We start from the raw sequence: 14,454 nt of genomic DNA, 5'->3' as shown, positions 1-14,454 counted from the left end.
CACCCTCCCACATGCCCTTCCAGGGGTGGGCAAACTTTTTGACTCGAGGGCCACAATGGGTTCTTAAACTGGACCGGAGGGCCGGAACAAAAGCATGGATGGAGTGTTTGTGTGAACTAATATAAATTCAAAGTAAACATCATTACATAAAAGGGTACAGTCTTTTTTTTTCAATAGTTTTATTCATTTCAAATGGGCCACATCCGGCCCGCAGGCCGTAGTTTGCCCACGGCTGAGCTAGACCCATCTCCTTCTGGGCCTGGGTTCTTGTCACAGCCCAGGCAGGACAGAGACTGAGAGCAAAGGCGATGCCCTCCAAGTGTCCAGCACAGGAGAAAGGTGGCCAAACCAACTGGCCTCTCTCTTGCGGCCCCCTCCCCCGCCTAGTTAGGAAGGGACCTGCTGCCCTAGGGCACAGAGGGATGACACCTCTGCTGCTTCCCTTTCGTCTTGTCCTCTGCTCACTGTGTTACACATGGGATTGTCCTGTAAAGGACCTGACACAGGTCCTTCCAGTTGATCCCGACCCAGCCCTGGGCGTGGCCCCAATCTACCCGACAATGAGGAAACAGGTGCCTTGTGCAAGGCTGCCTGGTAATAAATCTGGAAACCAAAACTCAGGGTGTTGCTGGCGCTGGCCGGGCGCCTCTTCAGAGGTGGGGCTCTGAGCATATGCCTGGCGGCCCCCTAGGACTTTAGGTGACATGGCTAAGTTCCAACCACAGGCCGGGGCTTGCCTTGGTTCCGCGGCATCCAGAGTGGAACTAAGGGCAGGGTGGCCCCAGGCCTGCACTTCCTCCACTGCGCTGCTCTAGGAGCTCCACAGTCACTTCCTTGGGACACCTTCTGCTTCACCCGGGGCAGGGAGAAGCCTTGGAGGTGCCCAGGTCTCCCCTCTGGCACCCCAGCTGTGTTTGTGGGGAGTTTTAGGAAACCCAAATAGTTTGAAGCTTCAAGAATATGTGTGACTCTGTCAACAAGTAAGGGACCCAAACTTGTAGAGGGTGGGTGTGGCTGAGGAAGGCAGCAGGTGAGCCTGGTCTGACTAGGGTGCCCGGCCCGCCCCGCTCTACCTGCAGGGCAAGATGGAAATTCCTTCTATTCTTCTCATTTCTTGTTTTATCAATCAACCTTAAAAGAATTAAAAAAATTTTTAAACTGTAATCCCTGTTCCCTAACACAGGTCCTTCTCCATTCTGCACTTTCATCGAGTTGCATATGTTCACTGAATAAGAACATTCAGGGAGGAATCTCCAGAGAGGCTATGGTGAGGCATCCTGCTGGGGGCTCAGGAGTTAACTCAGAAGTCCTCCGTGTGAAGGACACTGTCCTTGCATGGTCTCCCCTCAGCGCTGGTAACACTAGGGCCTGGCCATTCCCTCTGGGGGCTGTCGTGGGCACTGTGGGGTGCTGAGCAGCGTCCCTTCGCCAGCATCTCCCTCATTGTGAGAATGTCCCCTGAGTGAGATGCCCTGGTCTACAGCTAAGAGGGTAAGTCATTCGCTCAAGTCACACGCACAGGATGTGGTGCAGATGTCACAACTAGGTCGTTTTGACCCCTAAACCTGTCTCTATGCATGACCATGGTTTCATTTTGTGTGTATGCTTTAAATGTTCTTAAAATCTTACTTTTATTAAGTGGTGGTATAAGAATACACATTTTTATAAAAATTTAAATGTAGATAAGTAACACCGATCCCCCAGTGATTCCACCTGCCTCCCCAGCAGTGTGACGTACAGTCCAGATCCTCTGCACACGTGCACACACATCCATATGCACAAGGAAACAGAGTTTGACACAAATGTAAGCGGGTTCCTGGCGTACATCTCTTCCTCCTTGGGGATGTTCTGACTGGATTCACACAGGCTGACTTTGTTTCTCACTGCAGAGCGCCGGGTGGCATCCCTTCTCTGTCCTTTGCTGACAACGAGTGCCTGATGTTTTATTATTACAGAACGAGGGGGTGCTTTCTTCAGTGGGTTCGACTAGAGCCTTAGAGTAGTAAGCAGCTCCCCAGCTACTCCACCCTGAGATACCCACTGTCCCCTGGGTCCATGCCTGAATCTCCCCCAGATGAGACTTAGGCCACTTGGAAACTGCCAGTCCCACTGTCCCCAAGCCCCAAGGGCCCCCACACTCTGGCCAGGCGAGGCATCTGGGCTTTGTTATCATTAGGGCTCTCTTCTTAAAAGCTGCAGCTGGAACCTCCCTGAGGGGAAATTAGTGCCAACTCCACCCTGAGTGAAGATGAAACCTCGCCCTCCTCAGGAAACAGTTCCACATGTAGGATATTGACTAGGTGGGCTGTCATGATGGTGAAAAAAGAGAAATGAAGACTCTGGTCTGGTAGCTCATTTGGTGAGCGTGTTGTCCAGATACACCAAGGTGGCAGATTCAATTCCCAGTCAGGGCACATACAAGAAGCAACCAATGAATCATAAATCAGTGAAACAACAAATTGATGTTTGTCTCCCCCCGCCCTTCAAATCAATAAATTAGAGAGAGAGAGAGAGAGAGAGAGAGAGAGATATGAAGGTGGCAGAGAAATATGGAGAAATGGCCCCAGTGACAATGGTGATATTTACTCAATGTCCTATGTGATGAGGGCCAAGGGAAAGGCAATACCACCGCCCTGGCTTGACAGGTAAGCAGGGGTGAGAATCCTCCAGAGTCATGTGCTGAGAGGTGGGCTGTGGGGCTGAGGCCTGACCCCAGGGAGTCATCTACCCCTTATGTGGGGCATCCCACAATAAGGTACATGGGTGCACAAAGCAGCAATGTCCCCCACACGGGGAAAACCTATGAACGTGCAGACGGATTCTGGAGGGGTTTATTCAACATAAATATACTGTCAAGGGCCCTGGCTGGTGTGGCTCAGTTGGTTGGAGCATTGTTCCATGCACCGAAGGGTCATGGGTTCAATTCCTGGTCAGAGCACATATCCAGGTTGCAGGTTCAATCCCCAATCAGGGCATGTATTGGAGGCAACTGACTGATGTTTCTCTCTCACATCAATGTTTTTTCTCTCTCTCTCCCTCCATGCTTTCCTCACCAAGCCCCTCTCTCTCTTTTTAAAATGTTATTGATTTTTTTTTTGAGAGAGAGAGGAAGGGAGAGATAGAGAGAGAAACAATGATGTGAGAAACATTGACCGGTTGCACAACTACCAGGGATCCAGCCGCAACCTGGGTATGTGCTCTGACCAGGAATTCAACTGGTGACCTTTCCATGCATGGGTGACACTCAGTCAATTGAGCCACACCAGCCAGGGCACCAAGTCCCCTCTTTAAGGTTCATCTTAGTCTTGAAAATCACTGGCCTCCAAGATTAGTAGACCGTAACTCCCATAAGGAGAAAGCGGGAAGCGCGGACCTCACCTGGGCATGTCCTTTCATGTGGGCATTATTCATTTCTTCTACTGTCCTCGTCTCTTATTATAAAAGCAAACAAAAAACCCAACTAGAAACTTTTAAAGGATAAGCACAATAAATAAATAGAATGGCTAGCACTCGCCTCCTGCCTCCTGGTGGCTTGGACTGTGTGCTGCTAGGGTGCAGATGCCTAGTGCTGGAAACCAATGTCTTCCATTCACCAAGAATAGATGGGGGAGCGGAGGGGTGCTAGACTGTGCCGCTCCCCCTTTGCTGTAAGGGAATGAGGTGGCTTCAAATTCTAATGATATTCAGGGAGAACAGGTAGGGGTGGTCAAGAGCACTGGAGAGGGAGGAGAGAAGAGGAGGACAGGGAGAAGGGAGGGCGGGGAGGGGGAGGAAGAAGGAGGAGGAGCTAAGTATAGAGGCTCTCCTCAGATCATAAAGTGACTTCCTTCCTTTCCCCTCCTTGATTTTTGTCTACACAGTGACTTTGCCCTCAGGCGGGCAGATATGATCTCCCTCTCCTAGGTGAGAAAAGGGACTCCTCCAGGGTGCTGCCTGGTGGGGATCTTGATGCAGGGGGGTGGGGAGCATCTTCTGGCGGGCACTCCCTCCAAGCGTGCCCCTCCAAGCGGTTACCCAGGAAGGCTGCTCACAATGCATTCCTTGCAGCCACTTGCTCAATTTCGTTTCCTGCCTTCATTACAAAACTGTCAGGGGACAGCACATTTGCACGGCATAACTGAAGCTGCTCAGGCCATGTGCCGAAAGCCACACTGCGCCCTGGTTTTGCAAGGGCCCTGCCAGCCCTGAGCCCATCCAGCCGGGCAGCAGGCAGTCTGGTATCTGCTCAACTGGGCTGCCAGAGGGTCGGAGGCATTTCCCCCCAGGGCCTTCAGCTCTCACCACTTCTGCTTTCGTTACACCCAATCCCACCCACTTCTGAACTTCAAGACCAAAGTTTCTTAATTAGGGGCACAGCCGCTGCTACTGCGGTGGTTTAAAAAAAACGACTGGTGCCCAGGCTCCACCCGAGTTTCTAATCCAGATCTGAGCTGTGGGCAGACCAGGTCTGTCTTTAAAACAGCCCCCAACTCTTTGGAAACGCTGATCACATTTCCAATCTCATGTACCCTTGGGCCCCATATTCCACTGGTAGGACTTTACCACCCAGGGATGCTTGCTTCCGTGCAAGAACGTCCAAGGCAGCATCATTCAAAATGGGCAGAGATCAGAAACAACCCCAGCGTCCACCAGCAAGAGTTTAATAAATTACCTGACAGGTCAATGTGGTGCCAGAACACTAGACTGGGGAAAAGAGCCGGCTCTATGTGCCGACAGGAAATAATTTCTGCCTGGTACCCAGTGAGAGAGGAAAGTTGGGAGGAGGGCATCTGGCGTTTAAAGACGAAGGAACCTGAACATAGGCGCTCGATCTCCTTGGAAAGAGATGCACCGTAGCCTCTGGGGACAGGGCCCTGAGGGACACAGGCAGGGGACTTCCTCTTCACCAGCCACCCTCTCATTCTACATGAACCCTCTGTCTTGCCATGTCTCCCTGGTTGCAAGCCCAGGTGGCTCTGGGACACTGGCTGGGCCCCTCGGTTCCAGGTGCCCCGCCGTGCTCACCATGTGCTCCATGCAGATGCTGATCTCCCCGTCGCTGTAGAAGGCCCCGTAGAAGCCCACAATGTACGGGGAGTTGCACTCATGCAGCACCTGCAGCTCGCGGATGATCTGGTTCCGGATGGCTGGCTTGATCTCCAGGTGGATCAGCTGCAAGGGAATGGGAATCAGGTTCAGAAGCAGGCTTCTGAGGGGCACGGGGTCGGGGGGGGGGGGGGGGAGCTTTAGTCCTCTGCCCTTGAGGTGCTCACGACAGCATTCAAGACGTCAGCCACCCTCTCCTAGGTATCGATCTACCCAGGAGAACTGAAAACACAGATCCACGCACACACTTGTACATGTGTTCATAGCAGTGTGATTCACAATTGCTAATACACGGACGCACCCCAAGTATTCACCAACTGGTGAATGGACAAACAAAATGTGGTCCACCCTCACACCGGAATATTATACAACCATGAAAAGGAGTGAAGCACTGACGATCAGTACAACACAGACCAACCTTGAGAACACTATGTTCAGTGAGAGAAGCCAGACACTAAAGGCCACACAGTGTGTGATTCCATTTACGTGAAATGTCCCAAAACAGGCAAACCCAGAGACAGGAACTGGACTGGTGGTTGCCAGGGCCTGGGGCTAGGGCTTCTTTTGGGGGTGATAGAAATACTCCAAAATCGGTGGTGGCAATGTTGTGAATACACTGAAAAACACTGAATTATACACTCTACAAGGGTAAACTGTCCAGTAAGTGAGTTACATCTCAAATAAAGTTGTTTAAAAAACTCATCAACAGAGCAAACATTTTTCAATTGGTTATAGGGGAAGCTCTGTTAAGAGGAGCTCTCTTCCCACCAAATCATGTGAAGTCAGGAAATGCCCGGGCAGGGGATTACTTCACCCCTGCTCAGCCCCTCATTCAGGGGCCGGTTTCTCTGGAGCCCTTCCCAACTCCAGGTAGAGCAAAGGCAGAGAGAGCCTCTGGTCACCTCCTGAGGATCCTAGCCGCCCTTCCACTTGAGTTCAATCCAGCAGCCAAGTGTCACCAAACTCATTACATTTCAAAAGGTGAGAAGCCCAGGGACCATCTGGAGACACGCAGAAAAGATAGCCGCCAAAACACCCAGAGCAATGCTGAACTACAAACCCTAAGCAAGCCAAGATCCCCTGCCCAGAGATGCAGAGTGAAGGCTGTGGGTCCAGGTCCTGGCTACTTAGAATCCTAGATGCTCAGCCATCGTGGTAAGTTAAGAAAAAGGTGTGATTTATACCCCTTGGCCAGAGGGGCAGAGGCAGATCACACGTATCTGAAAGTGATTGCCATCAACTCAGATATTTACATAAAGTTGGTTACAACAGAGGTCAGTGATGAGGAGAAAGACAGCAAAGATGACCCTGCTCGGCTAGGAGATATGCCATCGGGAGGGAAGAGAAGCAGGTGAAATAACCCCAAAAGGTGGGGGTGCCCCAAAGGAGGAACCATGGAGAGGTGATCTGGAGCTCAGGTGACACTGGGGCCAGCGTTCCAGAAAGAAAGACAAAGAATTGCCTGTTTGAGGACACCAAGGCACGAAGGGGTGTGTACCAAGTTGGAGGGGAGGGAGGGGGAGTCACAGGGTATGTGTGGGAAGTGTCACCTGCTCACAGGCCCATGCCAATGACCCTTGCGACCTTGAGTACTCTGGCAGGTCCTAGCAGCATGGTGCCTGGTGCCCCCACCATGCCAGGCAGTACTTCCTTGACTGGGACCCTCCAGCCCCCAGGGCCCCTCAGGCATTTGGTTCTCCACCCCACCTAGCCTGCAGAGCCCAGCCTAACTACCCTCCGTGGGACACTGCACACCCCCACGGCCACCTCCAGGACCACAACCACACCAGGACTCCAGTATGCTCTCTCCTTTGGTGGGACTGCATCCTCGGGGAGATGCCCAGCATATGCACATACATGTACTTTGAAGGGTTGAGATCCTGGGTCTGAAAATGAAGCTCTGATGTTTGCGTGGAAGATGGGAGGCTGATGCATAGGCAGCGCAGGATGATGGAGACCCGGGCCGTCCAACAGAAATATACCATAAGCCACACACATAATTTAAAAACCCATTAGCTGCCATATTAATGAAGTAAAAAGCAGGTGAAATGAATTTTTCATGTCTTTTGTTTAATTTAATGTAATGTATCAAAAAATTGACATGTGATGGATGTAAAAATATTAATGACTTTTTTTTCATACCAAGCCCTTGAAATCTGGTGTGTGTTTTTTGCACATGTAGCACATCTTAACTGAAACTGACCACAGTTCAAGCGCTCAGCAGCTGTATCTGACCCAGAGTGGCTCTTGACTAAGAACTTGAAAGGAGCCACAGATGAATGAGTGGGAGGGGCGCGAGAGTCCACCAGGCTTTAGAGAAGAGGAAGGGTGGACAAAACTGAGAGCTGCACAGGATCCCAGAGGTCCTGGAAGCCTGGAGTAGGGTGAATGTGAAACAAGGCCCGGGAAGCGAGAGGATTTCGGGAAAACTGTAAAGAGGCAATGTAGTAAAAAAAAAAAAAAGTGGGGGGGAGGGAATGTAGGGGCTGTGCTACGTGATCTGTTTTAATGGGTCTTGTAAAGCAAACCTTCCGGATTGAACAGGAGTGGGCACTGAGGGTGTACAGAGAAAGCGCAGGAATGGGAAGGCACGTGTGCTCACAATTCGCCTTGGTACAGCCCTGGGTGGGGCACACAGTTCACCCTGATAACAACCCTGGTGGGACAGGGTAACTGCCCCCACTGCACTGATGAGCAAGTTCAGGTTCTGAAACATTCAATTTCATTCCCACAGACACCCAGCTGGTGAGCAGTCAGGTCAGGATTGGGGCTGAGCTCACGAACTGCCAGAACCCATCGTCTTTCACAGCAACCTTCTGGGGCCAACCCAGCCCCACTTGCTGGTTAAGTCAGAAGAGTGCTGGAAGTTCAAACCAAACACAGCCTGTCTAGGAGTTCAGGCAGTGCCTACTGCAGGACGGGATCTGAGCTAGGAAAGAGGGACATGGATTCTGGAGGTAAAACCCTGACAGCTTCCAACAGGGTCAGGGTCAGCCATGAAGGTTCAATCCAATTCTGCTAAGACCCAAACTAGCCTCAGTTTTCTCACCTGTAAAATGGAGAGGTCACTCCGTTTAAATGAGAACACGTGTCAAGGTTTTAACACTGGCTTTCACACAGGGCAGCTAGCATTACTATGTGGCCTTGGGTGGGTCACATGACCTTCACTGTGGAAGCAAGTACACATTTCTTTGCTCCAAGTAGAGGGTGATCAAGAGAGCCCTGCTGCGTAACAAATATGCTAAACTCTCCGAAGAGCTGCCCTGGCCCAGGTCTCGCACAGGTTTCGTTCCTAGGGCCTCAGAAGAATGCAGGAGTTAGTGAGCCATGATAGGTCAAGAAAAAATTTATGAACAAGCCTGACTGTAGAAATTGAGAGACTGGTTTTCTTGGGCCTTACCGAACTGGTCTTGTTGCTTCCCCAGCCCGTCCTACTGGTTAGGATGATCCTCTGCCAATCACAGGGAGCGGAGGGATGCTGGCCCACAGAGCAGGAGCTGTATGGGCGTCCAGGAGCTCCACCCAACCCTCACCCTCACACCTGCGGGCAGGCTGCCTTTGGAGATCTGATAAGCCTACACACTTGGAATGTGTGGAATTCATACCAGGCTTCCCGGGAAATTCGGAATTCCAACCAGGGTAGTGGAGGAAGGAATGAGGCCACTGTTTCTTAAAAACTGTTTTGTATTGCCAATTTTCCCATCTGTGCCCTCAGCTGAATAAAAGCAACAGACCTCCCAGGTGGACTGGCATTCCGGATTGATTAAAAGGAGCCCCTGACCCCCAGAGCGGTCCAGGGCTCCTGGGCCATAAGGAGTTACAGCCCCCGACCACATAATACCCAGGTGGACAGCCTTCTCGTTCAACATATTTGCCAACTGCCTGCACTGTTCTGACAGCTGCTGGGAGGAGGAGGTTAAGATCTATAGGAAACAAAATCTGAGGTCCTGACCCTCATTTATTGGATCTTTAAAAAAAAACCCAACTTTTTATTTTGAAAGAATTAAAGAAGCAGAGGGAAGTTGCAAAAACAGCAGAGTCCCACGCCCTTCCCCCGACAGTGACATCTTTTATGATGAAGAACCATACCAGGAACTGATATTGGGACAGCACCACTGCCAACTTAACTTCAGAGCTTCTCTGTCCCCGTTTTAAAGCCTGACACCTTACTTCAAAGGCTTTCATAAAGCTCTAGTCCAGTGGTTCTCACCCCTCCGAATGCCGCGACCCTTTAATACAGTTCCTCATGTTGTGGTGAACCCCAACCATAAAATTATTTTCGTTGCTCCTTCATAACTGTAATGTTGCTACTATTATGAATCATAATGTAAATATCTGATATGCAGGATGTATTTTTCATTGTTACAAATTGAACATAATTAAAGCATGGTGATTAATCACAAAAACAATATGTAATTATATATGTGTTTTCCGATGGTCTTAGGTGACCCCTATGAAGGGTTGTTTGACCCCCAAAGGGGTTCTAGAACTGCTGCTGTAGACAAACTCCCAGATTCACGTCTATACAAGGCTTGTTGGGAACACCTGGAAGATTCCTCAGCTGGCCTGAGAGAACCCCGGGTCCCTGATACAAACTCTGACCAGCACTGCTCTCAAGTCTCTCTCCCCACCCCCCTCCCTGAACCTCAGACCTGACTTTTATTCCTGGTGCTTCGGGCAATGGCAGTCCAGAGATTTCTGGGGCTGCTCTGGTTTTGAAAAGGCTGCCTGTGCTAACAGGACAGAAATAGGCTGCAGGAGGAGGGCAGTGCTCTAGAGGCAAGAGAACAGCTACAGAGCTAAAACCCATGGAAACCAAGCTCATCATTCCCAGGAAAGGCGGGACCTGCTCCGGCCCACCAGGCATGGGGTGGTCAGGTTTTGGACAGTACAATTTGGAAATGACAAGACAGTGGGCTTCCAGAAATAGGTGGCTTTCGATGTCTGAAAAAACACGACTGTGTGAGTGAAACAACCGCTCAGCATGAAGCCCCCGCAGTTATGTGTTCGGAAGCCAGTCCCCAGTCACATCCTTCTCGTCCACTCCTTATTCTCCCAGGGCTGTTCCCGAATGTTTAATGGGAGGCTGTACCGTGGCACAGAAGCCTAGAGGAGGGAGGCTCAGGACTTCTCAGAGCCAAGGTATGTACTAAGGGTGGGGTGATGGTTCATTTAATGTGTCCACAGTATCCAGCTGTCTGGTCAAACACCAGTCCAGATGTCACTGTGAAGGTATTTTTCAGATGTGATTTAACATGGAAATCACCTAACTTTGAGAAAAGCAGACAACACCCCCACAAGTGGGCAGCCTCATCCAATCAGCTGAAGGCCCGAAGAGAAAAGACTGAGGTCCCCCAAAGAAGAGGGAATTCTGCCTCCAGACTTAAGCTGTGACATGCTCGTGCTTCTGATTCTCTGGAGAACTCGGACTAACACAGGTGGTTTAGTTACCCCATAGCCCAGGGACCATCGCAGCACAGGCCCTGTCTTGGGTCTGCAGTGTTTTCTCCTGGTTGTGAAATCAGGGTGATGCCAGCTCTAAGGGGATTTAAATCTCATCCTTTCTTCCTGAAACTCCCTCAGCTTTCTGGGAATCTGAATTGAAGCCGCCCCGAAGGCAAAGGTCAATAATAGAGAGGAAGAGTTGCTTGAGGAAAGCCAGCATTGCCGCATTCTAACTGGAAGCTGAACTCTTCTTCAGGAATGAGAACCTACCGCTGATGGGAGGGCTTCTGAGCACAGGAGCCAGCAGAAGACAGAGGCCGGCATCTTTCAAACTGCTCTCCTCTTCCCGGGGACCTGCTCCCACCCCATGTCACCCACAGAGCATAGGTACAGAACACCTGCCTTGCCACTGGCCACCTCTCACCTTTCTTGCCATGATGAGGCCTGAAGGTCTGTGCTGGACCTTGGTGACCACCCCGCCGTTCCCGGCTCCCAGCTCTGAGATCCGTTCGAAGTCATCATCCTTGAGCTCCCCAACCTTGGCCTTTTGGGTGAGGAAGGCTTCTAACCGCTTCTTCTGCTGCTCATCAAGCTCTAGTTCCTCTAGCTTCTTCTGGAGGTCCACCAAGTTTGCTCTGCAGAGACCCAACGGCAAGGATTAGTGAAGAGGGTGCAAGCTGCCCAAATGACTCAACCTGAGCTGAGGGTACCTGTGGCCAGGTCCTGGGTTTGCAACCAGGAGGATGCAGAGATGAATCAGATCTGATTCTTGGGCTTGAGGGGCTGATGATCTAGCAGAAGAGAAAGAAGACCTGCATACACACAGCTGACCAGAAGAGAAAGCTGGCTCCTGGAGAACTGAGGCCACTGCCTCTCTCTCTGCTCACAAAGGTTAGGAGACCTCAGGACCTGGAGGACCAGCTCTGGTTCAATGGCCCTGTAATCAGATTCAGGAGTCCTCCTTCCTGATGCAAGCATCCGCTACCTCTCTGGAGGGAGACATGGAACTGGGGAGACACGACTGGGCACCAGGGGAGTGAAGGCCCAGACCAGGATGTCTGTCTTCATGAGGATGGAAGAGCAAACTCCTTTTTAGTGGCCTTAGAGCAAAGAGCAAGAACCAATGGGCAGAAGATAGAAGCTGTAATCTACATGGAGAGCGGACTGATTTAAATAGTGCAGATAATTCCAGGGCATTCCACTCAACCAGCACACTCTTATTATACCCCAAGCACACTGTAAACATTAGGCATTTATACCCACACACATTTCTGGGCCGGTTATTAAAAAACCCACCTGTACATTGCACTTGATTGGGTGATTCAAGGAATTTTTTTTAAAAAAATTGAGGATTAGCTATTTTCACTAATGCCTTGGGGTAAAAAGCAGCTCCTTGTAACAGGCAGGTAGACTTTAGCACGATGCACACAAGAACCAACCCAGTGCCGTCCAAACACAGAATGTAAACAACATGTGCAATTTAAAATTTATAAGCACATTAAAAATATATATCAAGTGAAATTAACTTTAATACATTTGGTCTAACCCATCAAAACATATTTTGCAATGTGCAACAAATATAAACAAATTCATGAATATCAATCCCCAAATGACTATGATTCACTTACAACTTAAAGAGGTTTGAGCAAAGGGGCACACAGGCCAGGAACAAGATAACCTGCCACTGGGCAATGCCACCTGAGCTGGTGCTGCAGAGAGGTGGCTGGAAGGCAGGTGTCATTTGCTGAGCAAGTAAACCAGAGCTTTATAAACACCATCACACTATCTTGTTGAATTCTCTCAATCCTCCTGGGAGGCGGGGTCTCTTGTAGACCCAGCCTATGCTGAGGGAACAGGCCCAGGGAGGTTAAGTAACTAGCCCCAAAGTCACAACTCTAGCAAGTGGCAGTGTCTGGAATCAAACCTGTATGCTTCCTGATTACACGGTCTGTGTTCTATTTTTTTTTAATTAAAAAAAAAGTATTTTTATTGATTTCAGAGAGGAAGGGAGAGGGAGGGAGAAACATCAATGATGAGAGAGAATCATTGATTGGCTGCCTTTTGCACACGCCCCTTACTGGGGATTGAGCCTGCAACCCACGCATGTGCCCCTGACTGGAACTGAACCTGGGACCCTTCAGTCCCCAGACCGACACTCCATTCACTGAGCCAAATCAGCCAGGGCCAGTCTGTGTTCTTGATGGCCCTCGCTCATCACAGTGTCCTCCTAAACCAAGACCGGGGCCCAGCAGGTGTTCACTGGACGCCTGGTGAACCAAGACCTCAATGAAGAAGGAATGAGAAGGACTCTGAGGGACGGAAGAGAGAAGCAGAGGAATGAATGACTGTGACACGGTTCCTTCACTGGAGGGTCGAGAGACAACTTTTGAGGCCAAACTCTGGAAGGTCTCCAGCACTGCCTTATGACATCCAAAATGCATTCTGGAGTCAGCTGATTAATCCATTTTAAATTTAATGGCAACTCAACTGTGGTTATAAAAAACCCTGTAATCCCAATGGCTGGCTTCCTCTACTGGGGGAATTCTTGAAGGGATGGAAATCAGACACCACATTAAAAAAAAGAGAGAGAGAGAGAGAGAGAGAGAGCGAGACATGATGAAGAAAGAGCTGTCTTAAAAGAAGAGGAGTGCATTTTTTACTATAAGGAACACGTCCCCACATTGAGCTATGCGCTTGGACACAGAGAAAGATGTCAACTCACACACATATACATCAAGACTCGCGTCCTTACCTTCACCCTCACCTTACCCCTCACCCAGGCTGCAGAAGGCCTCGTCCCCTGAGAGGCACTAAACACACCATTCACCCCATGCACACAGAAAGGGATCACACCTGGTTTCATGGGAGTCACACCACAAGCACAGTAAAGTGCCCCTGGCCGCGGCCTCTGGGCTGTGCTGCTCTGCTCCACCATGCAGAACAGGAGCGGGAGGCCAGAGGGACTTCAGGGGTCAAGCAGTCTCCCTGGTGTGACTTCCCACAACAAGATCCTGCCGTCCTGTCATCCCACCACCCAGGGATCTTCCCTTCCCTGTCCCCTTCTCCACAGATCCTCCTGCTTCCCTCAGCTGCCTCAAGCCTCTAGCACTTCTCCAGCCCCTCAAGGCTTTGCTAACCCATTAGACCAGAATCTCTGCTCATCTGCTGTCAGAGGTCCCAGCAGGGTCCCCACTTCTTCCCTAGATATCTCCTACTGCCCCCACAACCCTGCCCCTCCAAATTCTCCGAACTCCCTGCTTCCCCAGCCTCCTCTGGACCTCCTCACCAGTCTCCCCAGCTTCAGGGACTTCACCCCCCAACTAGGATTTTCTCAGGCTTCCTTTCCCCCAAATTCCCTCAGGGAGCCTTCCCCCTACTTACTCTCAGCTCAGGGATCCCTCCCACATCCTCATCTCTCAGGCATCTCTTTCCCGTTTCCTGGTCTTCAATGGACTTCCTCGCCCTTCCTCACTCCCAGGGGCCTCGCTCACCTGCTCAGGGTATGCAAGGACCCCCTCCCTCCACCTCCCTATTCAGGGACACCCCCCCCCCCCCAACTTCTGATTTCACTCCTAGGGACACCTGACCCATCCTCTCCTCTCAGGAACCCTCCCCTCAACCATCACCCAGGATTCGCTACTCAGGGACTCCCCCCAACTCCAATTTCAGTGCTCAGTGGCCCCACAACCCATCATTTTTCTGCAGGGACCTCATTTCACCCCGGTTCACTACTCAGGGAACCCCCTCACCAAAATGTCACTATTTAGGGCCCCACACCTCTTCATTTCCCCACAGGAACCTTCCCTCACTCTAACCTCACTACGGGAAGCCCTTCCACCTTCACCACCCCTCCTACCCCACCCCCTCCTCTCAGGACCGCTCCCCTGACCTCACCACTCGGGGGCTCCACCCCTCCCACCCCCT

General features: G+C 50.8%; 1 protein-coding gene across 1 annotated transcript in view; it reads right to left on the bottom strand.

The window, feature by feature from the left end:
* The window catches only part of MAP2K2 (mitogen-activated protein kinase kinase 2), a gene marked incomplete at its 5' end in the record, with an annotated part of 20,009 nt that extends 8,839 nt beyond the window's left edge, over positions 1 to 11,170 (bottom strand). The window contains 2 exons of the mRNA XM_015567180.1: positions 5,005 to 5,151; positions 10,955 to 11,170. Of these exons, the coding sequence (XP_015422666.1) occupies positions 5,005 to 5,151; positions 10,955 to 11,170 (363 nt within the window). The remainder of the gene's footprint in view (positions 1 to 5,004; positions 5,152 to 10,954) is intronic.
* Positions 11,171 to 14,454: the final 3,284 nt, after the last annotated feature.

The sequence above is a fragment of the Myotis davidii genome, unplaced genomic scaffold, assembly GCF_000327345.1.
Source record: "Myotis davidii unplaced genomic scaffold, ASM32734v1 scaffold551, whole genome shotgun sequence".
NCBI lineage: Eukaryota > Metazoa > Chordata > Mammalia > Chiroptera > Vespertilionidae > Myotis > Myotis davidii.
This window is presented reverse-complemented; position numbering and strand designations above follow the sequence as displayed.